Here is a 27022-nt window from a genome sequence, read left to right as displayed (position 1 = left end):
GTAAGGGGGAACCAATATGCAGGATGCTATAATATATTATATAAAATGTGAAGTTTTCAGCAAACAAGTTACAAGGCATGAAAGAAACAAAGTATAACCTATACACTGGAAAGAAAGCAGGTGACAGAAACTGCCAATGAGAGTGATCAGATGCCATATTTAGCAAAAAAAAAAAAAAAAAAAAAAAAAAAAAAAAAAAAAGATTTCAAGGTATCCATAATAAATGTATGAGTAAAGGAAAACATGATTAAGGAAATAAAGGCATAATAATATTGCAACAAATAATGACTGTCAATGAAGAAATTAAAAATATTTTAAAAATCAAATAAAATTCTGGAGTTAAACAGTAAAATAACTAATCACTAGAGGAGTTCCATAGTAGATTTGAACTTGGAGAGGACATATTTAGCCAACTTGAAGATAGATCAATAGATATTATTCAAGCCAAAGAACAGAGAGAAAAAAGAATGAAGAAAAATGAAGAAGCCTTAGAGAAATGTGGGGCAAAATTAAGTACACCAATATAAGCATAATGGGAATTGTAGAAGGAGAGGAGAGAAAGAAATAAAAAAATGAAGAAATAATGGCTGAAAACTCAAAAATGTTAAAAAAAAAATGCCTTATACATCTAGGAAGCTTGATAAACTGCTGTAGGAGATAACTTCAAGAGACCCGTAGACAGACACGTCATAGTAAAAATTCTGAAAAATCAAAGACAAAAAGAGAATCTTGAGAAGAGTAAGAGAAAAATGACATTACTTGTAAGGAAATCCAGTAGGATTATCAGCTCACTTCTCTTGAAATTTTTGGAGGACAGAGGCCGTGGGATCACATATTTAAAGTGTTCAAAGGAAAAAAATGTCAACCAAGAATACTATATTAATATAAACTATCTTTCAAAAATTAAGGCAAAAAGTTTTACAAGATAAATATAAATTCGGAAAATTTGTTGGTAGAAGACGTGCTTTATAATAAATACTAAAGGAAATTCTTCAGACTAAAGCTAATGACTCCAATGGTAATTTGGATCTACACCAGAAATGGTAGTTAAGTAATCTAAAAAGACTCTATAAATACATATTTTTCTCCTTTCCTCTCTTATCTGATAGGAAACAGAGTTATATAGGCATAGCAATCTCTCTCACACACACATACACACAAACACACACACAATGGAATTAATCTATCAAAAATCTGAAGCTTATCCTTGTGAGATAATATGTATATGGTAAATCTTAGAGCAACCATCTAAATAACAAAATTAGAAAACTTAGTAAAATATTAAAGAAATTAAAGAGCAACATTAGAAAATATTCACTTAATGAAAAAGAAAATAGTGAAGAAAGTAGAGAAAAAATGGTGATACATAAAAACAAAATGGTGAATGTAAATCCAACTATATCAGTAATAACGTGAATAGATTAAACAATCCAATTGTAAGACAGAGATTTTTTAAACTAAGTAAATACAATCCAACTATGGGACACACATACTAGATTCTATAACACAAATAAAGAGGTATGTCATGCAAATAGCAACCACAGATGCTTAAATAGCATCCAACAGAAGAGATGTTAAAGCGAAAAATGTTACTGGAGACAAAGAGGAATAATTTATAATATTAAAAAGGTCAATCCATCAAGAAGATATAGCAACAATAAACATATATGTATTCATATGTACCTAATAACAGAGCACCAAAATAACTGGGGCAAAAATCAGCAGGAATTAAGGGAGAAATAGATGTCAAAATAATACTTGAAGATGTCAGTACTTATTTTCAATAATGGATACAACAACTAGACAGAATATCAAGGATATAAAATACTTGAGCAATGTTATAAATCAATTAGACCTAACAGACAGGCATATAGATTAGTTAATTCAACAATAGGAGATACATATTCTTCTTAAGTTCACATGGAACATTCTCCAGGATAGACCATATGCTAAGCCATTTTAAAAAACTTCACTATTTTTGATTGAATAGAAATAATACAAAGTATGTGTTCCAACTGCAATGAAATGGAATAAATAATAAATATTAGGAAAAAAATTTGGGAACTCACAAATATGTCAAAATTCACCAGCACAGTACTCTGTAACAAAGGATAATAAATTTTTAAAAAAGGAAAAGAGAAAACACTTTGAGATGCATGAAAATTAAGACATAACATACTAAACTTATAGAATCCAGCTAAGGTAATGCTTATAGAAAAGTTTATAGCTATTAATACCTATATTTGAAAAAAAGATCTCAAATTAATAACCCAACCTTCATCAAAAGATCCTGGGAAAAGAAGAGCAAATTAAAGCAAGCTAAAGGAAGGAAATAAAGATTGTAGTTGACCCTTGAACAATGTGGAGGTTAGGTTTACCAACACCCATGCAATAAAAAAATTCACATGTAACTTTGAATCCTCTAAAACTTAACTACTAATAGCCTACTGTTGACCAAAAGCCTTACTAATAACAATTAACACATTTTGTATATATATTATATACTGTATTCTTACAATAAAGTAAGCTAGAGAAAAGAAAATATTGAGAAACTTTTAAGAAAGATGGGATATGTTTGCTATTTATTAAGTGAAATGGATCATTGTAAAGATATTTATCCTTATCATCTTCACATTGAGTAGGCTGAGGGGAGGAGGAAGACAAGGGGTTGGTCTTGTTGTCTTGGGGGGCTGGCAGAGGTGGAAGAAAATCTACATATAAGTGGCCCCACATAGTTCATCCATGTTATTCTGTGGTCAAGTGTCAACAGAAATTAATAAAATGAAGAATAAAAAAATAGACCCCAAACGCTAGTTCTTTGAAAAGATTAAAAAAAGATGACAAACTTTAGATAGAATGACCAAGAAGAAAAGATAGTAGACTCAAATTAGTAGAATCAGAAATGCAAGATATGATATTACTACTCACCTTAAAGAAAAATAATTTAAAGGAATATTTTTACAAATGCACACCAACAAGTTAGATAATTTATAACTTAGATAAACTGGGAAAATCACTGGAAAGACACAAACTACTGAAACTGACTCAAGAAGAAATAAATAATATAAATAGATTGTATCAACTGAAGAAATTAGAATTAGCAGTCAAAAAACTACTTCCAAAGAAAATGCCAGATCCAAATGGCTTCACTGTTGAATTCTACCAAATATTTAATGAAGAATAAATACCAATTATTCACAAACTCTTCCCAAAAGTAAAAAGTGAGAAAATACTTTTGCACTCATTCTATGAGGCCAGTGTTACTCTGATATCAAAACCAGACAAAACATCACAAGCAAATAAAACTACAGACTAGTATCTCTTATGAATGTAAATTAAAAAATCCTCAATAAAATATTCAAAAACTGAATCCAGCAGCATATAAAAATAATTATATATCATGTTTAATTAATTGAGTTTTATTCCAGGGGTGGCAAAGTTGGTTTAATATCCAAAAATCAATTAATGTAATGTATTAAATCAGTATAAAATAAAACAAATATAACATAATTGTCTCAACTGACACATGTAAAGCTTTTGACAAAATCTAACACCTTTTCTTCGTAAGAATACTTAACAAAAATAGAAGGAAACTTCCTCAATCTGATTAAAAGGCATCTATGAAAAAACCACCACTAACATCACACATAATGATGAGAGATTGGATGATTTTCCTTAAGATCAGGGCCAAGACAATGATGTGCACTCCCGCTACTTCCATTCAACACTGTACTGAAGGTTCTGGCTAAAGTAATTCGACAAGAAAAAGTAGTAAAAGGTATACAGACTAGAAAGAAGTTAAACTAATTCTATTCACAGAGGATATATTCCTGTACAGGGAAAGTCCTATGGAATCCACTAAAAATTATTAGAACTAATAAATGAGTTCAGCAAGTCTCCAGGATACAAAATCAATATACCAAAATCAATTGTAGTTCTCTTTACTTGTGAGGAACAAATTAAAAATAAGAGAAAAATTTCATTCACGAGAGTATTATGAAAAATGAGCTTAGGAATAGGTTTAACAAAAGAAGTGCAAAACTTATATCTTGAAAGCTATAAAATAATCCTTGAAAGAAAATCAAAATAGATGGGAAAATATTACATATTCATAGGTCAGAAGACTTAATATTGTTAAGATGGCAATACTCCCTAAACTAGTCTATAGGTTCAATGCAATCCCTGTTAGTATCCCAGTTGATTTCTTTGTAGAAATTGACAGGCTGATTCTAAAATATATATGGAATTTCAAGAGATTCTAAATAGCTACCATCCTGAAGGGGAACAAAGTTGGAGGATTGTACTTTCTGACTTCAAATCTTATTAGAAAGAAATAGTAATGAAGACAGTGTGATACTGACACAAGGATAGATATGTAAGTAAATGGAATAGAAATAATCAGAGTCTAGAAATAAACTCATATATCTATCTTCAACTGATTTTCAATACGGTTCCCAATTGTTTAGTAAGGGACAATTAAATATTCACATGCAAGATTGAAGTTGGATACTTACCAAGCATCATATACAAAAATTAACTAAAAATGGAGAAAAGACCCACATGTAAGAGCTAAAATTATACAACTCCCAGAAGAATCCGTAAAGATATAAATCTTCTTAATCTTGGATTTGGCAAAGGATTATTGGATATGACACCAATAGCACAAACAATAGAATGAAAAAAACACATTGAATGTTATGAAAACTTAAAACCTTTATGCTTCAAAGGATACCTTCAAAAAAGTGAAAAGCCTCACATAATGGGAGAAAAATATTTGTAAATTATACATGTGATAAGGGATTTATATCTAATAGACATTTAGGGAAGAGATATAAATGTCCAATAAGCACATGAAAAGATGCTTGGCATCATTAGTCATCAGGGAAAGGCAAATAAAAACCACAGTGAGATAGCACTTTATACTCAAGAGGATTGCTGGAATCAAGAAGTCAGATATTAAGCAATTATAATGATGTGAAAAAATAGTAAAGCTCATACACTGTTCGTGGGAATGTAAAATGGCTCAGCCACTTTGGAAAAATAGCCTGGTGATACCCTAAATTAGGATTAAACATGACTCAGCTATTGCACTCCTAGGTATATACCAACAAAACTGAAAACGTATGTCAACACTAAAACTTGTACACAAATGTTTAAAACAGCATCATTCATAATAGCCCAAAAGTGAAAACAACCCAAAAGTCCATCAACAGATGAACAGATAAACGAAATGTGGCATATCCATACAATTAAATATTTTTCGACCCTTAAAATAGTAGAGAACTGATACATTATAATTTGAATGAACCTTGAAAATATTATGCTAAGTGAAAGAAGAAGGTAACAAAAGACTTCATATTGTATGATCCCACTCATATGAAAGTCCAGAATAGAGAAATAAATAGAGACAGAAAGTAGATTAGTGCTTGCTCAGGGAGGAATGGAGGATGGGAAGGAAGAAGGATGATAGCTAACATGTATGGGTTTCTCTTTACATTTTCTATTTCTGATAAAAATGTTTTAAAGTTGACAATGGTGATGGTCACACATATCTGTGAATATACGAAAAGCCATTGAAATGCACACTTTAAATGAGAAGATTGTATTATATGTGAATTATATCTCAAAGCTATTTTTTTTTAAACAATGCAAAAGTAAAACAAAATACCAGTGGAATTCTAATGCACATAGTATCTGGAAGGTGCTCCCTTGGGTGTGTGGGGTATGAGATAAGGGTGGTAGTGGGAGGTCGTCTGTGCAATAGCAAGCTTAAAATTGTTGGCTTTGGCAAGAAAGGACAAACAATACATTTAACTACCTACAAAATCGTAGACAAATCATTTCCTTTCACTGGGCTTCATTTTTCATTCCTAAAACAAGGGGAAGGGGGTAGTATATACTGTCTCAAGCTCATCTGGCAAAGTTTTCTAATTTGAAGAACAATGCAGATTTTCACAGGAGGCTTGGCCCACATAGAACTTTAAAAAGGCATTTTGGTGTCTACCATCTATTTTGGACTGTACATAGTACCTTTCTCAACCCTTCAGTTCCTTTGGGTATATATGGAGACTGATTTGCCAAAGCCTATTTTCAGTTAGCTACATTTTACTAAATCAGAGTTTCCTGAAGTGTGGAAGGTAGAATACTTATGAGTTATACACAGTTGGACTGCCTCTGAGAGCCTTTAATAGGTATGTGCGTGTGAATCTCTAGAATGAGGGTATAGCATGAAGCATTTTCCAAACCAAGGTGACCGTGGAAGACCTTTTAAAAATTTACTTTTTATGGAGTGTCATGAAATTAGGGTTGTGAGGTATATACTTGGAGAAATGCTAAAGTGTCAGTCTTTATAAGGTAAAACATTTTTAACTTACAAGAATTTTTTTTTTTTTTTTTTTTTTGAGACGGTGTCTCACTCTCTCGCCCAGTCTGGAGTACAGTGGCGCGATCTTCGCTCACTGCAAGCTCTGTCTCCCAGGTTCACGCCATTCTCCTGCCTCAGCCTCCCGAGTAGCTGGGACTACAGGTGCCTCCCACCACACCCACCTAATTTTTTGTATTTTTTAGTAGAGACAGGGTTTCACCGTGTTAGCCAGGATGGTCTCGATCTCCTGACCTCGTGATCCGCCCACCTCGGCCTCCCAAAGTGCTGGGATTACAGGCCTAAGCCACTGCACCCGGCCCCAAGAAATTTTATGTTTTAAATGCAGAGTATTTGAAATTAGGGCAATCTTTAAGGCTCCAAGTATTGATTTACTAATGGTGGTATTGTGACAAGTAGCAGAGGATATATTTGGGGGCAACTGAGCCAGCTTAGTGCTTCTCAGGTTGTACTACATAGAGAACTATGGATTTGTTAGGGCAGCTTTGAACTAAATAGTACATCACATCTGATGTAGTTTGAATATTCGTCCCCATCCAATTCTCATGTTAAAGTGCAATCCTCAATTTTGGAGGTAGGGCCTGGTGGGAGGTGTTTGGGTTATGGAGGTGGATCCTTCACGAATGGCTTGGGTCATCCCCTTGGTGATAAGTGAGCTATTGGCTTGAGTTCACACAAATCTGGTCGTTTGAAAGTGTGTGGCATTGCCCCTGCACCCCCATCCCCAACCCATTCTCTCTCTTGCTCCTGCTTTTGCCATGTGATGTATAAGCTCCCACTTGGTTTTCTGTCATGAATAAAAGCTCCCTGAAGTCTTCCCAGAAACTGAGTGATGTCAGCTGTATGCTTCCTGCACAGCCTGCTGAACTATGAGCCAATTCGATCTCTTTTCATCATAAATTACCCAGCCTCAGGTATTTATACTGCAAGAATGACCTAATACTAGAAAAATTAGCCAGGCATGGTGGTGCATGCCTGTAATCCCAGCCACCCAAGAGACTGAGGCAGGAGAATCGCTTGAACCCAGGAGGCGGAGGTTGCAGTGAGCCGAGATCACACCATTGCACTACGTCCAGCCTGGGCAACAGAGCGAGACTCCACCTCAAAAAAAAAAAAAAAAAAAAAAAATAAGAAGAATGGTCTAATACAAGATCTAAAATGAGAAAACAAAGGTACAGTTCCCCATATCTAGAAATAAATCTTAGAAAAGGCTATGAGGTCATGATAGATCAATAGATCAATAATTTTTTTTTTTTCCTGAACTCTATGAGATTTTTAAAATACTATCATCAAGTTTCATCTAATTCAATGAGGAGCATTTAGGGAGTATTTACAGTGATTCCTGAGCCTCCATTAAGTACTCCGTTTTCACATGGCATTCACTTCTGCTAAGCCTCTACATCTGCAGAAGATCAGCTACTCAACCTGCAGAGAGTCAACTACTGGGCACCATCTTCATAAGAAATGTGTACAAGGCAAAATAAAGTTGGAGCCAGCCCTATCTACCGCCCACTCTATAGATAGGCATGCATGTTGTTCAAACAGCTCCTTGACATTAGCCAGCTTTTGATTACTTTGTAATTTATTTCTGGAAATTGTCATTGCATTTACTTTTTAGTCCTATTTATTCACAACCCCACCGGTTCTTTCTCTCTCCTCTTCATGGAGTAGTTACTCATACCCATCTGTGTTAGGCTGTTCTTGCATTGCCATTAAAAAAATACCTGAGACTGTAATTTATACGGAAAAGAGGTTTAATTGGTTCATGGTTCTGCAGGCTATACAGGAAGTGTGTGGTGCTGGCATCTGCTTGGCTTCTGCAGAGGCCTCAGGGAGCTTTTACTCATAATGAAAGTTGAAGGAGGAACAGGAATCTCACATGGCAGAGCAGGAGCAAGGTAGCAGGGAGATACCACACTTTACAACAACCCAACTTCACGAGAAGTCACTCACTATCAAGAGAACAGCACCAAGCCATGAAAGATCCACTCCCATGACCCAAATACCTCCCACCAGGCCCCACCTCCAACAATGGGGATTACATTTCGATGTGAGATTTAGAGAGGACACACATCCGAATTATGTTGCCAACCCTGGCTGGGTGTAGGAGAAGAGTGCAGTGCTAATCTTCAGCTTACTGTATATGGGAGACAAAATAATACATTAGTAAAGATGAGTCCAGCATTTTAAGTCCAGCAGATGTAGGTGCTCAGATGAAGAGTTTAGACTTTTACTTTAGGAGTTCAGAGTAAAAAGAGGTCCACTGTCTCTTTTTTTCCTGGTTCATACAAAGAACGGGCATGTTAAAATCAGGTATATAAGAGATGTCAATTTCAATTCTGATGCTGAGAAGCTGAGTGACTTTGGGCTAGTTCTTAAATTTTATTTTCCTTATTTCCAAACTAGGGACAGTAATAGCTACAGTGCAAAATTGTTGGGCAAGGTGCTATAGGTGGCATGCAGCATAGTGGCACAGTAAGGCTTAGTAGACGTTTGTTACATTCAGTCTTTCCTTCTAGTTATTATTTGCTTGAGAAGCCCTTTCATTTATTCTTTCAACTCATGTATGTATTGAGTGTTTATTCTGTGCCAGGGACTATTCAACATGTTGAAATCTTTGCCATCATTCAACTTTAGTTCTAGTTTCTAGTGGTGGGGAGGAAAGTAAAGAAATGAAAACATTCCAGTTGTAGTAAGTTTATGAAAGAAATGAAAGTGTCATACACTAGAGCAATGGGATGTGCTATTACAGTGGAGTGGTCAAAAAGACCCTTCTAAGGAGGTGGCATTTGGGTAGAGACTGAAAAGATGAAAAGTCATCTCGTGCCATCCCATCATGCTGAAAGATGTGAAGAGGAGAGAGAAAAATAGATCTAAGGTAGGAAAGAGCCAGTGTTTCAGAAGAGTAGAAAGGGGTGTAGGGTGACAGGAAGAGGTCAAATCATGGGGTGCCTTGTAGTCATGGCAAAGCACATTAACTCCAAAAGGAAAGATATTTTGTCTGTTTTGTTCGCTGCTGACTCTCTAGCACTTCAAACAGTGCTTGTCATAGTAGGCAGTCACAAAACATGAGTGTAATAAATTTTATTCTAAATGAAGTTCTATGTAATTGGATGTCATATGCCTTTGAAATGTCTCTCTAGCTGCTGCATAGGGGATAGACTGTTAATTCAAGAGAAGCAAGGGAATGGAAAAGGTAGGGGACATTGCAGTAGCCCAGGTGAGGGATGATGGTGAATTAAGCTAGAGTGGTGCTAGGGGAGATACAGATAAGTGGAGACTTTGGAGCTACATTTTATGTGTCAAATCCCCAGCACCTGTTGATGGACTGGATTTGGGAGTGAGAGTTTGGTGACATGTGCATTTATACAGATGACGAAGGCTGGGAGAAGAGATTCTGTGGGGCTTGAGGGGAGGCAATTAAGTGTACTATTTTCTATTTGTTGGTTTTGAGATGCTTGTAAAAGTGTCAAGTAGAGCAGTCAAGGTTTCAGTTGAATATTACATGTCTTGGGCTCCATAAGGCAGTCACAAATGGCACACATATTCTGGATGTAGGTGATATTTAAAACTGTCTGGATGAGCTCACCATACAGAGAGAACAGATACACGACAGAAGAAGGTCCAGGATGAAGCCTGGGAACTCCAACATTTAGAGGCTGAGAAGCAATAGAGGACTCAGCAGAGGAGATCAAAGTTTCGCCTCAGCTATAGGAAAAAAAAACTAGTGTGGAATCACAGAAACTGAAAGTCAAAAGAGAAACGTGTGTCAAGTACTCGAATGGTCACTGCGTGGAGTGTTCCTGAGAGGTGTATAACTTGTGAACAGAGAAGTGACCACAGAATCTGTCTCATGAATTGAGCACTTTCCTCTTATATTCCAAATTGTAAAATGTGATATAATCACTGTATAAAACATATGGAAGATAAAGAGAAATTTATTGATACCTGTGACAAGAAGAATTTTCAGCTCAGTGGAACCATGGAGACAGAGCCAGACTGAGTGGGTGAATAATGAACGGGAATTCCTGGGTAGAAATGGCGTATTAAACAAACAACTATTTGTTTCCTCCTGAAAGTCCATTGAGAAGACAATAAGGGAATTTGGTTTTTAAATGAATAAAGCAACAAGGACAGAAGAACAAGAGCAAGAAAATTTTCGGTTTGCAAAGAGAGAGAAATGTGGTTCTGGAACTAGTACTGACAGCATCCCAGAAAGCTGAATTAAAATCTGCATTTCACAATATATTCCTCTGCTTTGCAAGCACATTAAAGTTTAAGAAGTGATACTTGGTAGACTCTAGAAAATGGAAGCCAAAGTGATTTATACTGCACCATCCCTAAAACACTTAGGGTTTGGAGGCACTGGTATCTCTAGGAGTGGGGCAGGGTTGGAAATCGGGTAAAATGGATAAAATAAAGAGGATTGGTGGAAAGTATATTTAAGAGGCAGCCAGACTTTCCTCTCAGAACAGTCAGGGGAGTGCCCCTACCCACCTGAGCAACACCCCAAAGATTTATTTTTTAGGGAGCATAAAACAGGGAGTTTCTGGAATTGAGGATGCCAGATACCACTTACGACTGCTGGATGTTGAGACCCTAGCCCTTTTCACAGCCACCACAATGCTGGTAGTCAGGACTTCATCCTCCAGTAGGAGTTTGGAAGAATTTTCTCCAGGAAATTCAACCAGCCCCAGTCAAGACATAAAGATTTTGATGCAGCAATTCCCCGACAAACAGCCTAGCTGTTTTTTTGACTGAGGTTCTTACATCTTCTGCTGCTGCTCTTGTTGCTCTTCTTCCTCTGGAATCTTACCCCAAACATTTGCTTCCAGAGCCACTTTGTAATTTTCCTATCTGACTAGCATAACTGTTTGCGCTTCTTCCCCTTATTTCTAGTATTTGTTTGGGGGAATGAGATGCCATTCCAAGACTGTGTTCTTATTAAAGGAGTTCAGCAGATTTTCACAATCAGGGGCCTGATAAGCAATATTGCTACTGGATTCCAGATGAGCTCTTTGATGTTCATCATAATTGCAATATTTTCTTTCATTGCTTTTCCAGTTTGTTTTCTAACTTAAAACAATGTTTCTTGTTGCATTTTCTACTGTACTCTCCAATGTATTTACTGACAGAAATGCTACATTGCTTGCCCACAAAACAAACAGAAATTACATGAAGGTTTCTTCCTTTCCTGCCCTGATGAGAAATTAGCCTTGATGGGTACATGGTAGTGGCAAGGGTTTGGTGCTGACTGTGGATAACTGCTCAGGCTGTGATCTGATGGTGGACAGTGATCATTCTTTTGCATTTAATTTGGTTTTCTATCCTAAAGCTAATATAACCATGCCAAATAGTTTGAAATTTAAAGGACAAGGAAATTACTTATAAGTTCAAGAGCATTCTGTAATTCCTTATTACTGTCTCCCTTATGCCAAAGCAGAATTTCTTAAGGGGTGTCATTTTTGGAGGGCTATGGGCTTTGTTAAGATTAGCTCTGGTCTTTTACTAGATTCAAGATTATCCCAGCTGCTTTGGGGGAAGTTGGCATACACAGCCCATTGACAGGTAAACTTTTACCCAACAACGTAAAATAGTATTTATGAATACGAGCAGTTTTGGAAAAACAGTGAAGTTGGCAAAACAATGCAGCCTACGTTTTCCTTTGGTGCTCTTTTCTATCTTCTGTGTTAACTTCTTTTATCCAAACTGAAAAGATTCAGTCTCTTGTATTTTGACAATTTGTAAACTTCTAGTCAAACTTAAATATTTGGAAATCTTTCCATTGAACCCTATCATTAATTTGCTGATTGTTCATTATATTTTAGTTCAGGTCTGTGCCCTTCCTGTAAAATAAAGCAAAGGTTTGCTATCTTTAAAGCAATGGAATATTTTGAAAGTGGCTCTGTATAGCCCCTGAAATCATCCCAGGGTGGTCAAGAAGGCAAATCTAGATAGGACGGGCCAGTGGCTGTCTTCTCATCACCGCTCTTCTGGCATCACGCAGGCAGGTATCCATTTTTTCTAGCTCTCACAATCTATGATTTCAGATTGCACAAAGCAACATGCAATTAGTTGTCAAATTAGTGATTTTGACAATGACTATTCTGAGTTCTGAGAGAGATACTGATAGTTGCGGGTAAGAGCAAGGAAAAACATTGTCATTGCTTGTTTGAATTCTTTTTTAGCAACTTCATGAGGACAGGGATCTTGCCTTTCCTATTGATTGTTTTCTCTCCAGTACCTAATATCGACCCTTGCACATATATAATTAATAAATATTTGCTGTTCAAAGAAAACTTCATGAAAAATAGCATCTTTTCTTTGGTCTCAAAGGTGAGTAATATTGGAGTAGGAGAATGTATTCAGGCTGGAGAAAATAGTACTTGAGTAGGGGAATATAAAACATATTTGGAAGCTGACGAGTAGAAAATAGCACATAGAGCATAGGGTTGAGAGGATGGAAGAGAAGAGATGAGACAGAAGAGTTAATTTGAGGCCAACATACAGAGGATCTTAATGCCAAACTTGTGATTTTGGATTTTTGTTCTGAATTTGGGCATTGGTGCCCACAGAGGAATTAAACCAGGACAAGATCTCAGAGCAGGAATCTGGGAGGGAAGAAGATGGAAAGCTCAGAGACCAATTCAGAGGCTACTATTGTGAGACGATGAGGAACCACAAGAGGCAATGCCATCTTCTAGGGATGTAATCCTACCTTACAAACCAAAATGTTGTAGACTTTCTTAAAGGGGAGAGAATATTTGAAACTGAAGCCACTTCAGAAAGTCTAGTGCTCAAGGATGTGGCCCTTTCATATAAGGGGCCTTTCTTTCTTGTGTCCTTATTCCAAGAGAATTCAGGAGGGATTCAGTGCTCAGAGACCTGTCAGCTGCTGTTTAGTTATGAAATCATTGCTGGAGATAGGATCCCTCATAAATTCTTTGTTTTAAACCCCTCAACAAATTAAAAATATCAAGAGAGAGAGAGAGATGTTTGTGTGGGGGTTTTCCATGCTGCATCTCAAAATAACAGAACATATTCAGCCCAAGGGAAACATGCTCACTCCCTAAATCCCACAAGCGAGATCAGAGGAGCATAAGGATTACACAGCTGCCAGAATCTGATGCCTAGAGAAAGCCTTTTGGTTTGGGGAAGTTTGGTGCCTGAAGATACTTGTAAAATCAAAGCATCTGAGATTTGAAAAAATCTCAGCATCATTTTACATCAAATTTTCATCAAGTTTGATGAAACTATTGATGAATTTTCTCTCAATATCCTCAATTTGTTGATTTTTCCATTTCATCGAAACAGTTAAACTTTTGAGGTCCTTATTTCTTAGTGGTTTTCATCAAGCTTGCCATTAGAAAGATACAAAAATGGGCTCAGCTGGCATTCTTCATGGTTTCTGACACAGGACTCTGTGATAACTCTATGTTGGCTCTTGCTGAAAAAGGTCTGAGAGACGAGATGAAAAAAAGGACTCATGTCACTCTGAAGACTAAAAGTATAATTGAATTCAAGGGCGTAGCACGGGTTTGGCTGCTTTATTCAAATATTATTTTGCGTATCCTTTGAAGATTTTCAGATCAGCCAGCCTATTTCATACGAAGGAACAAGGTAATGGCATGTTCAGGTCAGAGATACAAAACATGCTCTGAGATACTCCATGAAGAGGTCAGATTAAGAACAAACATCCATATCTCATTATAGTCAGATCCTAGGCAATTAAAAATAATTACTCTCTTTCCTAGCTGACCTTGTGGGCTATATAAGCTAAAATCTAGTCTAAACAAAGCTAAATTGGAGACTCTAAATCTAAGAGCCTAAAGAAAAAGTATAGTCCAATCAACCACAGTGACTAGATAACCCAATTAGTGGCTTTGGAGAAAGATAATCAAAAGTTAAATGAATTTCCCATTTGCTGCCACAATGTCCTACTTTTGAAGCATAGGCTTCTTATAATAGAGGGCTTGGGTGAGGAAGGATAGCTTGCACCTTTAGGTAAACAAGGGGGTTTTATCATTACCAAGCAAGTGCAGTTCTCTGCTATCAAACCCCTACTCTTCAATTGCTAATAATGACTCTGTAAATTATAGCTGTTAGCCAATTCTCAGGATGGAGTTCATCTTCTACTTTAAAGGATTCTTTCCCTGCAATGCAATTTCCACTTTTTCTCTTTCCAGGTGCTGCATTCTATAGCTGTTCCTTTAGTCGTTTTTTTTTTTTTACTCTTCTGCAGGGAATATAAACCGCCCTTTCCCCCAGCCCAATTAAATTCCAAATGTTGGACATAGACATATCATTTCTCACAAAAGTAGGTGCAGGATTTTATGTCAAGAGAAAGAATTATGTATATATTAGTGTGAACGTTGTGCTGTTTGTTTCTGTCAAAGAAGTATCTAAACAAGGCTATAGGAGACTCCAAACATGGGCACTCAGGGCAATTTGCACAGTGGGGTGTTCGGTTTTGATAATAAGACAGAACTATAACAATCAAAATACAACTGAGGAATACAGAAAACTTAAAAGTTCAGGATCTAGAATATGACCTTAATTGGCAAAAATTGTATCTTTTGAACGTTTCTGTCTGGTTTAAAGTGATTTTGTTTGGGCAAAATCACTTTCCTCTTTTCAATATTTTTGTTAGGTATAGAGAGGCAAGTATTATTACATAAGTCAAGAGAATTGAATGATGTGCCTAGAGTATAGAATATTCAACTTTTAACTTAGTAAACCTTGTTTCTAGTCAACGTTTCTTTCTTTCTGTATAAATTAATGGATTCTGGAATGACACACAGGAATTTTCTTAAAACAAACACATAAAAAGGCAAGGAAAATAAGAAAGCTATCAAATCCTATAGTAGTTCATTGCAGGAGAAAGCAATAATCATCTTTTATAAGAATCTTTTATTCAATACTGAGGAGCAGAGCAAGTAAACAGATGTAATTCCTCCTGATTTATCGAATCATTTGTTCTACCTGTAATTGAGGGTCCAGAATACACATCGTATTGAACCAGACACACTAAGGTGTTCAAAGAACATTCTTACTACAGTTGAGGAAATAAGACACACATGAAAAATTAAATGCAAGGCAAGATTAAGTGTGAAATGAACTGCACCAGTGTTTGAATGAAAGCAAGCTTAAATAAAGACAGAGTGGTAAGGGAAGACTTCATGAAAGTGGCAACCTTTGAGCGAGATTATAATAAGTAGGTTGAATTTCAAGAGACAAAGAATAAACTGAGAATAGTACAAACAAGAGGCATAACGTAAAGACACAGAGAGGTAGAAATGCACAAAGTATGCTTGAGAGCAACGCCATATCAGCCTTGTGGAGTAGGCTCCTGCTGAAGAATACAGAGAGGTAAAGTCAAAAAGATGAGCTATTGAATGATTTTGAAGTGGGAAATCACAACATTGTGGCAGTGATGTTTTATGGAGGAAATAGAATGACAGTGTGCAGGCTAGTTTGGAGAAAAGAGGGATTGATAAGAAAGAGATAAATTAGGAAGTAATTATATAATCCAGGATTTAGATTGTCAGGACCCAAGCAAAGATGACAATTTTTTAAAAAAAGAATATTATTATTAGTAGCAGAAATATGAAAGGAGCTTGTAAACTGATTAGATGGGTGACCAGAAAAGTTTGAAACCTATATGTTGAGGAGAAGTAAACTGTCAACATTCAACAAATGAGGAAGTTAGGAATGGTTTTCGTAGTTTTGTAATCCATTGTTTGATCTTCTCTTTCTTTACCTCAGAACAGGTAATACCTAGTTACCTCATGGTTACCTACAGTCTATACTTCAGAACCATCTCCTTCATGAGAACACAGTGCACTTTTAAATACCTACTTCTCAGGCACAAAGCAATAAAAACCCATCCAAGGGTCCTTTTCTAGCTGTGATATTGAGCACTGAATTTGAGAGTCAGGAGGCCTGGGTTGTGGTTTAGACTTTAGAAGGAATTTATCCTGATGGCTGGGGTTGGATAGACCAGCCTTTCCCAAAGTGTGCTCTGTGAAATGTTAATCCTCAGAATGCTCTTAGAAAAGTGACTCAGTTTGCAAACATCAAAAACTCTGTTTCACTCTTAGACATCACAGAACGCCTTGGCATAGCAAAGGCTACCCTTTTTGTACAAAATTGATATATCCCTAAGAACTAAGGACCTATTAAAGACTAACCTAGATGCACTTTAAAATTCCTAATAATAATAATCTGTGGTTATGGAATATGGAGATCTAAACCAGGACAAGAAAATAAGGAATGTAAGGCAAGGAAAGAAAATGAAAAGAGGAAAAGATAATTCGATAATTCGAAGTAAATGCTAGTGAAATGAGATTGCAATGAGATATGGGAACTTGCTATGAAGATAAGGTTTAACACAGACAGCCTATAATATAATCCCAGGACAGGTTTCCTTAAGACAAGAATGACCTTTTCTTCTTTAGTATTATAATCATCTGACCCTGCTGAAGAAAAACATCATTGCGTCCATACTGTTGCTTAGACTTCAAATTTCAGATGTAGAATGGGTGTTTGCATTCTCCTTAGGAATTCTAACTCCAGGAAGAGTAAAGTAAGACCAAAGGCACTTTTCTAGATCCACTGACTGCCTCTAGGTGAAGCTGAGTTTCTAGGATAAGTCAGAAACCAAAATTCCTTTGACTATGGTCAGAATGAACCTGCTCTGTGAGTTCTTGGCAAATATGGACAGCATTAAGGGACACATTTTCTTACCCAGAAATAAGTCCATGGAGATTAAGTGCTATGTACACTGGGAGGAGATTATTATTAAACAAACAGGAGGTTGTAAACTACCTCAGAGTTATAGAGATCTTTATATCAATTTTCCAAATCAGTCTCATATCTCTTGACTGACTTGGTCCTCACGAAAGCCCTCTGTGGTAGATAATTTTTGCCTAATATTTTACAGTTGAGAGCAACATTATCATCAATAATAACAGCATGAGAGACATTGTGCAAAGTGTTTTACCCACATTGTCTCACGTAATCCTCATAGCAGCTCTGCCGGTTAGGCATACATGGTGATTTCCATTATACAGCCAAAGGTCCAGATAACAGAGCTAAATTTAATGCAACATCCTAGGTTTAAACTCAGGTCTCTCAAATTCTAAACACTCTGCCATCTCTAACTCATCAGAACCAGCTAAAGGCTGCCCGTGAGTGACCCTGCTCCATACATTAGTACTTTCTCCACAGTGCCATGCTGCCTCAGGCTGCCTAAACCCCACTCAAACTAGTAATATTTAATCCACTCTCTCAGCTATAGTCTAAATCAGAAGTGGGCAATACACAGTCTATGGGCCAAATTTGGCTTGCCCCATGTTTTTCTATGGCCGATGAGCTAAAAATCTTTCTCACCGTTTTACATGGTTGAAAAAAATCAAAATAATGCTTTTTTTGTGACATGACAATTACATGAAATTCAGATTTCTGTGTTCATAAATAAAGTTTTCTTGGAACATGTCTGTGTTCATTTACATGTTGTTTATGGCTGCTTTTCTGCTACTGTGATAGAGGTGAGTAGTTGCAAGAGATTGTATAGCCCATAAAGCTGACTTCTGGTTTAAAATGTAAAGGACTATTTTCTTTTTTTTTTTCCAGAATAAGAAAGGTATAGAGTCAGATGATGTTCATTTCACACAGCATGCAGAGGAGATATAAAAGACTAAAATTTGGATCCCAGCTCTGCTGTCCAGGAGCTGCAGGGATAATTGCCCAAGCTACTCAACTTTTTTGTGCTTTGGTTTGTCTTATTTGGAAAACAGAGCAATAATTCTAAACTTGCAGATTTTGGTGAAGTTTTAATGAAGTAGTGTGTACAAAACATAGTGCATAAAGCAAATAGTAGGAGACCCTTAGTAAATGAAATCTACTTGCCTGTTGATGGTGCTTCTGTTCTTTTAGCATTAATATCAGCATGGGCAGATCATAGGAAATTAGCAATCTTTCGTGATAGCTGGCAGATGTATCAAATGAAATGAAACTGCTGCAAGGTCAATGGCATGATAGGATAAAAATGTACATAGTAAAATGTAGGAATTGTTTTCCACCTGGTGAGCCTGAGTAACAATGAGGCTTTGATATGTTGATGGATTAAGCAATTGCAGTCAATGAAGTCCAATAATCCATCCACCTACACCTCATGTAATCATCATTAAAGTTGATACCCAAATTTGGAAGACTGTAAGGTAAATTAGGGATACTTAGTTGAACAGGCCATTTCATTCCTCTTCTGCCATTTACTTAGATAACCTTGATTCAGTCTTTTTAAGGAAGCAAAAATAAAGATAATTGCTCTTTCATTCTAACAGTATGTCCGAGTTCTAATTCACTTGACATTGTATCTGCTCTTCAGTGATTAACACACTGACCTCAAATAATTTTCCTTTTTAAAAATCTAATGGACAAAGCAGCATTTCTCTCCTTATCTCAGTATACCTTTCCAGGAAGATTGCAAAGCCAAACCCTAGGATGGTCCACCTCAAGCCCTACCAATGAGTGTGCAGACGACAGAATCTTCTTAAGATTGGGTATTTGGGAGAGCTTCTAAAGGTCTTAACTATACTCCTTCCTTAGGTGGAGGAAAATGCCAACAGCTGGCAAGAACTTTCTTTCTCTTTCTTAGTTTTATGCAACTTTGTCCTCTGTTACATACACTGAAGTAAACAATTGACCTAGAGCTAGCCTTTGTCAAGAAAGTGAAATTTGTTTCTGGTGCTCTATTCATCGCACTCTCTCCCATAATCTCTTTCCACACTGTCTCAACACCTCATACTCTCTTTCCTTAGTTGCAAAATGCTCTTGGCCAGAGATGTGTTTTAGTTATTTATACGTTAGCATTACTTTTTTTTCAAAAATTCGTTATCTTGCTCCTCTCATAGTAATTCATACAAATATACTCCCTGAAGCTTTAGGGTGTGGGGGTGGATTTTCTTTCTTTTCTTTTTCTTTCTTTTCCCCCTTCTTTCTCCATCTCTTTCTCTTTTTTGGCCTATGTTTTCTTTGCAGAATGAAAAAAGAAAATCTCTCTTCTGGTAATGATATTTCAGAAAGCAGACAGGCTAATGTGGAATCACCCTAAAATTAAAACTTGTTTGGGGCTGTTTGTTTTACCAACTGGATGGCACGGCTTGACCCACATAGAAACATTGGAAGAAGTGGAGTAGGTCCAGGAGAGGTGGAAATTAGGATGTAGGGGGCATCTATATCTTCTAGTGTTCACGACAATTCAACCAAGAAGGCTGTATTAAAATGGCTTCAAAAATGAGGAACTTGAGGCTCAGAAGGGGTTAAGTAATCATTGAAAGTCACTTAGGAGCAAATGACTTATAGGAGCTCAGGTACATTGGCCTTCTCCTGTGCTTATATTTACCTAATAAACGAGATGGTCTTTGTGCATGGCACATTCTTTAGCATAATCAGGAGTAGCTGTCTAATCTGAGACAGTGTAGCCAAAACACAGAGCTGGCCAGTTATTTTCCCTGCCTCTGCAGCTGCCTCTCGATAAGGACTGAAGACTTGAGATGTTAAAGGGAAATGTGGCAAGCAGAATCAACCAGGTCTGCAAGTCTGCAACTCATTGTCCCTGAGTGAAAATCTGAAATGCAACACCAACATGTTTCAGTGTCAATATGGCAATTGGTGAACTAAAGAGATGACCACCTTCTTCAATTAAATGCAAATTATCCATAGCTTTAAGTGACAAAGGTTGAAACAGGCTTCTGTTTAAAATTCTTGCAACAAAAACACAGAGGGTATCTAAAATCCGAGTCCCAACTTGCTAGTTCTCAGAGAAAGCAGTAACTGCACAATTAAACAGGCTTGCCTCACTGTTGCTCTAATGGAGTCAGACACAGGGGGTTGGGAAACAAAACAAAACAAAACAAAACAGTAGACTGTGAGTCAAAAGGCCTGATTTCTACTTTTGGCTAAATCTCAACTCATCACGAGAGTCTGAAAAATCCTCTTTACTCTTCAGACACCAGATTCCTAATTTGCAAAAGAAAGAGATAGAGTGAGATGGTGTCTAAATTCTTGGCCAACTCTAGGAGTCTACTTCCTGTTAAAATAGTTAAGTAAATTTCTAAATTATTAATCACATTTTTTTCCAGTTGTGTAAAATATTATCCTGTATTTCTCCCTCTCTCTGTGTCTTTCCTATCTTTCTTTCTTTCTTCACGCCCTTTCTCTTCTCTACCACCTCCTTTTTACCCCTAAAAGCAGAATCTCAGTTCAGGAATTATTTCCTGGTGCCTTCAAAGCCACAAAGACTCTGGCCTTTTAGATTCAGTGTCCTCGGGAGACATACCTTGTGTATTCTGCGTAGATCAAAGCCGCCTTTCTGCCTCCAATTCTGGGTCTCCTAAGTTTCTACTTTGCCTTCATTTTCCTTTTCTGGTTCCACTAAAGAGAGTATGAAACCCAAGAGCAAATGCATTGAAAAGACTAAAAACTTTTCCCTTTGCCTTTGGATTTGGGTTCTCACACTGCCGTTCTCTGACAAATGCTGATACAAACTCTCATCTAAGATTCTTGGAAAGCCACAGGCAGGAGGGTTGGGCTGGGGAGTTTGTTGTTTTATTCAGGACTTCGGTCAAGGGGCAGAAATATTTCAGCCTAACAGATATCAGCCTAATGTAAAAATAATAATAGTACTCAATGCACAAATGCCAGCCATGCAGTTGTTCCCGCTCCCTCTGATACTCACAGTTCAACCGCATTCCTCGGGAGGTCAGAAGGAATCTCTGTCACCTTGCTCTCTTGGCAGAGAAAAACCCTGTTAGAGCAGTGACAGATCCGATGATGACATCCTGAGCCCAAGCTCAGGAATGCCAGCAAAGAGACCAGGAGCAGGGCCATAATTACACATCCATCCACCTGCTTTCTTCCTGCATTTGCAGAGAAAAACCTCCACAGATCTCAGAAGCTCCACAGAGTGCCCTTATGAGAAGAGATCTGACTTGAGAACTGGTAGGGTCACGTGACGCACGAAGGGATGCTTTTTTTTGGTTACTTCCAGGCAAGATAAGCTACTCTGTTTTCCTTCAAGATTGGGTTTCTTACACCCTGACCTAAGGAACACAGCAAATAGAACCGTTAGGCATGTCTAGAATAGTTTGCATTATTTCATTGCAAAAGTCTCCTTGCTGTTCACCATTCTCTTCTCAACAGAGTAACATGATTGACTTTCTCCAAAAAAGACACAACACACAATATGACACATCACTAAGAGGGGTACTAATAAGTGAAGGGCCAGGACCTTCAGTCTTCAGCATCTATTTCTTCCACCAGCCCACCTGAGAGAAAACCAGCCCTTTTGGGTTGCATTCAATGATCCTCTTTTTTGCTGTAATTATGCCAAAAATGGCACTATTCAGAAACAGGCAGATGCATTAGCAAACCCTAGGCAGATTTCCGTAGGTGGGAGGTACTTCTGATAGGGTTATCTGTAAGAATAATTGACTGAACTGAGTGACCTAAGAAATGGGCTATTTCTAGTGGAGATTTAGTAAATGCCAGCACGTCCACCCCCTCATGCATATCCTGCCTGCCTTCTGGCATTTCCAGGCTCTGAAGATTGCCCTTGCCTTTTGGCAGTTGGCATAAATGAATTTATTTAATCTATGCTTTTAACTTAGTTTTAAATGTTCCCTGAGGTGACAGCCCAGCACTTTTGTTGGCATTCCTCTCCTTGATGGTGAGGGATCTGAGGAACGTTTGGCAACAATTTTAGAAAAGTGGCTTTGTACTTTCAATTCTAGAATCTATGAAGATTAAAAGGCAGAGTATTCTGTAAGATCCTGCCCACAACTTATTACCTGCTAAAATTAGTTTCAATACTATCTTTAGATAATTAGTTGCGTAAAATTGAGCTTCATGAAAATGTTAAAAATACATACCTATCCCACCTCTCCTTCCCTCTTGCCTGCTTTACCAAGGAAAACCATGTAATGAGTGATTAAATTATTAAGAAAAAAACAGAAGCAAGTGATTTGGGGAGTAAAGTTGATCCCCAGATTTTTCTGGGAGCAACTGGTTTATTCTAATTCTGGAATTGGCAGACAAAGGCCGTATTCATATGGACTTCATATTTTTAACAAATTGGCTAACATGAACAGTTAAATTAGTTTGTTCATCAACTGATCCAAGGAATTATAGTCTTTCAGATGTGGAAGGAAGTTAATTCAATCAACCAACTAATGCTTAAGTAATAATATTAATTTAAAAGGATTTTCTCATCTGTACTTGAATAACTCCAGTGACAAGAAACCCACTACCAATTAAACCTTTTACCCAATTCCTCTGCCCCATAATCCCCCTCCTAGCTTTTGGAGAGTTCTGTAATTAGTCTTTGTATAATAAGCACAAATCTTTTTAAGATTGAGATTTTTATTTTAAATGCTATGTCATATTCACAACTTACAGGTAACATAAATGTAATTTATTAAGCATAATAATGCAACAAACAATTGCGGGCTAGAGAATAAAGGACATAGCCTGTGCTGTTGCATCTACTTAGTTGATGTTCCTTTATTACCTTCTTGTGTTGCTATGCCCAAGGTGACCATTAATCTGAATTTTGTGGTTATTATTTCATTTGTCTTGTAAAATTAATCATCACAAAATGCATGTATCTCCAAAGAATATATTATTTAATTTCTTGCTTGTTTTTAGATTTTACACAAAGTCTATCACTCTTTAAGTAGTATTTTGCTACTTACTATTTTACACTAACTAGACATTTTAAAGAAATAACCATGTTGTTATGTGTATCTGTAGTTTATTGATTTTGTGTCTGTTATGTGTACCTGTAGTTTATTAATATTATACATACTGTATGATATTCCATTGCATAAATATACCATAATTTATGTTTTCATTCTCCTGTAAGTTTTAAAATCCTGAGGTGGTGAAAATATTATTTTATATTTTCTCTAAAATTTTTTAGTTTCGCTCTGTACATTTTAGCCTTTGATCTATTTGGCATGGATATTTATGGTGTGAGTAAAGGACTCAATTTGTTTTTTATCTGATGGCATAATGGTTTTATCCACATGGATAAACATTTGTCCCAAAACCATTTATTGAATGGTCCCTCTTTTCTTCTCTCACTTGTAAAACTACCTTTCTCATATCTCAAGTAACTATTTTGCGTGGGTTTTTGTCTAAGCTTTTTTATATTCCACTGTTGTTTTTTCTACATTACATCAATGTTATACTGCCTTAATTACTACAACTTTAAAGTAAGTCTTGATATACAGCAAGAAAATACTTCTATCTTATTTCTTATAGCAGTATCTTGCCTATTTTGGACCTATGACTGAATTTTAGAATCAGATTATTAAACTCCTTGAAAACACCCTGGTATAATTTGTTTGGAATTATACTGATTACATAGATTAATTTAGGCGGAAATTATCACCTTTAAGATAACGAGTCTTCTTATCCATGAATATGGTATAGCACCATGTTGTTTAAGCCTTTCTTTGGTGTCTTCAAATAAAACTTTATACTTTCTTCCATATATGTCCTAATACCTTAAATGTGTTTCCTGATAACATCCTGTTTTATGCTGTTATAAATGAAACCAATATTTAAAGTGACATTTTATGTTTGTGGTCGTACTATAAAAATGCAATTAATTTTGGAATATTTACCTTATATCTAAATTACCTTATTACATTTTCTATGCAGACAATTCTATCCATATCCAAATAATTCTATGTATGTGTATGTGTGTATGTGTACAGAGTTTCTTTCCTTTCAATTCATTCTTCCCTTCCTCCTTTTCTTCCCCGACTCCAACTTCCCTTTCTTCTCTTTCTCCTTCTACTCTTCCTTTATTATTATTATTTTTTTGACATGGAGTTTCATTCTTGTCACCCAGGCCAGAGTGCAGTGATGTGATCTCGGCTCACTGCAACCTCTGCCTCCTGGGTTCAAGCGATTCTCCTTCCTCAGCGTCCTGAGTAGCTGGGATTACAGGCACCCAACACCATGCTCAGCTAATGTTTGTATTTTTAATAGAGATGGGTTTTACCACGTTGGCCAGGCTGGTCTCGAGCTCCTGACCTCAGGTGATCCACCTGCCTTGGCCTCCCAAAGTTCTGGGATTACAGGTGTGAGCCACTGCCCGTGAGCTACAATAATAATTTTATAGTATTAAACTACTCATTTCCTAATATTTTATTTAGAAAATTTGCATCTATGTTCATAAGTTATTTGTAACTTAGTTATGAGTAATTTTTAGTGCATAATTATTAATTTCTGAGTTTTCTTTCTCATGTTGTCCTTGTATAGTTTGGTGTCATGGTTACATTTGCCTTACAGTCTGAATTGGGGTATAATCCCCCTCATTTTATTCTTAGAGAAAAAACTGTTTCAGATTAAACTAATATATTCCTTTAAAGTCTGCTTGTATTTGCCTAAAAAAACATTTGAGCCTTGGTTTATATTTGTGTGTATATGTGTGTGTCTGTGTGCATGTTTGTGTGTGTTAGTGTATGTATGAAACTTTAAACATACTGATTCAACTTCTTTTTTTTTTTTTTTTTTTTTTTTGAGACGGAGTCTGGCTCTGTCACCCAGGCTGGAGTGCGGTGGCCGGATCTCTGCTCACTGCAAGCTCCGCCTCCCGGGTTCACGCCATTCTCCTGGCTCAGCCTCCTGAGTAGCTGGGACTACAGGCGCCCGCCACCTCGCCCGGCTAGTTTTTTGTACTTTTTTTTTTAGTAGAGACAGGGTTTCACCGTGTTAGCCAGGATGGTCTCGATCTCCTGACCTCGTGATCCGCCCGTCTCGGCCTCCCAAAGTGCTGGGATTACAGGCTTGAGCCACCGCGCCCGGCCTGATTCAACTTCTTTATTGTCATTAGATGATTCAGGCTTTCTATTTCTTCTTAGATTTATTATAGTTTTTCTAGGAATTTTTCATTTTACTTAAGTTTTAGAATTTAGTCTCACAAAGGTTTTTAGTATTCTCTTTTTAAATCTATTCTAAACAATTTCTAGTCTTGTTTATTTCTGTTTAGTTTCTTTTCATTAATCAACCTTTCCAAAATTCTCTTTATTTTACTTGTTCTTTCAAAGAACCAACTTTTGCCTTTAGCCTTTGCTGATCCAATTCTATCTTTATGTTTTGTTTCCACGATTTTTGCTCTTACTTTTTCCTTTTTTTTTTTTTTTTTTGAGACAGAGTCTCGCTCTGTCGCCCAGGCTGGAGTACAGTGGCACGATCTCCGCTCACTGCAAACTCCGCTGCTTCCCAGGTTCACACCATTCTCCTGCCTCAGCCTCCCTAGAAGCTGGGACTAGAGGCGCCCACCACCACGCCCCGCTAATTTTTTTGTATTTTTAGTAGAGATGGGGTTTCACAGTGTTGCCAGGGTGGTCTCGATCTTTTGACCTCGCGATCTGCCCGCCTCGGCCTCCCAAAGTGCTGGGATTACAGGTGTGAGCCACCGCGCCAGGACTATTTTTTCCTTTTTTGTTGTCCCTTTCTAAAACCTTTTATTTATATGTCAGATTATTAGTTTTCAGCCTTTCTTCCTTTCTAATAATATACTAAAGCCGTAAATTTTTCTATAATTTCTGCCTTGGCCCTCTTCTGCAAGTATTGATAGGTAGATCTTTCATTACAATTTATTTTTAAATATTTCTCAATTTCCCATTACAATTTCTTCTTTGGCACATAGATAATTGAGAGATGTGTTTTTGAAATTTACAAACTTCAGAAATATTTAAATTTATGTTTTTTATTATTTACCTCCACCTTAATTGCATAATGGTAGGAGAATGTGGTCTGTGTTGATTCTATTTTTCCTCCATACATGTTGAGATTGTTTTATGGTTTAGGACACAAGTTAATTTTTACAAATACTTAATGTGAGTTTGAGAAGAATCAACATTCTCTGTTTACTTGTTTCCAGGTTCTATTTTTGCCCCATACATTCAGCTTATTTTCCTAAAATCTATATATTTACTAACATTTTAAGTTTTACTTAAACTAATTGAAGTATTTCTGTTGAAATTTCACATGATCAGGATGATACAAGTCTCTATAATTCTGTTAGTTTTTCTTTATGTATTTCAAGGCTGTTTTCTTTGGGCCATGAACATTTAGAATGGTATACCTGGTGAATTAAACCTTCTATCTTTTGTCACATCTTACTTTACTCATAATACTGCCTTTTATCTTGAAGTCTATTTTATGTGATATTAATATAGATATATCAGCTTTTTCTACCTTTGTACTTTCAACCTTTCTGTGTCTTTATGTTCTAGGCATTTTAACTGAATTTTGTGTTTTAATCCATTTCTACAATCTCATTCTTTTAACAGGTGAGCTTAGTCATTTACATTTTATTGCTCTATATAATACTGATCTATATAAATGTTTGTTTTTCTGCTATGCAACATGCTTTCTATTTGTTCTAGTTTTACATGCTTTGTTTTCGTTTTATGCTGTTTGTTTTATTTCCTGAGATTTTGTGTGCTGTTTTTTTAAATTGCTTTTTGTTTTCTTGTTTTATTTTGTTCCATTTACTGTTTTGCAAGTTTTATAATTTCTTTATAAATGTTTATGGTTACTCTCAAATTTTTATCTTTG

At 36.6% G+C, this 27022-nt stretch overlaps 1 protein-coding gene and 1 pseudogene across 4 annotated transcripts in view; both read right to left on the bottom strand.

Moving 5' to 3' along the window:
- Window positions 1-21384, bottom strand: part of FSHR (follicle stimulating hormone receptor) — a 192400-nt gene extending 171016 nt beyond the window's left edge. For 2 of the 3 annotated variants that reach the window (XM_050754869.1, XM_050754871.1), the window contains exon 1: window positions 21123-21357. In XM_050754869.1, the coding sequence (XP_050610826.1) occupies window positions 21123-21274 (152 nt within the window). In that variant the 5' untranslated portion in view covers window positions 21275-21357. Of the gene's footprint in view, window positions 1-21122 lie in introns of all 3 variants that reach the window. The other variant, XM_050754868.1, reaches the window with a different exon arrangement.
- The window catches only part of LOC126934259 (uncharacterized), a 1193286-nt pseudogene that overhangs the window by 724187 nt on the left and 442077 nt on the right, over window positions 1-27022 (bottom strand). The window lies entirely within an intron of this gene.

Source organism: Macaca thibetana, chromosome 13 (assembly GCF_024542745.1).
Source record: "Macaca thibetana thibetana isolate TM-01 chromosome 13, ASM2454274v1, whole genome shotgun sequence".
NCBI lineage: Eukaryota > Metazoa > Chordata > Mammalia > Primates > Cercopithecidae > Macaca > Macaca thibetana.
The sequence above is the reverse complement of the archived record's forward strand: the minus strand, read 5'-3'. Positions and strand labels throughout refer to the sequence as shown.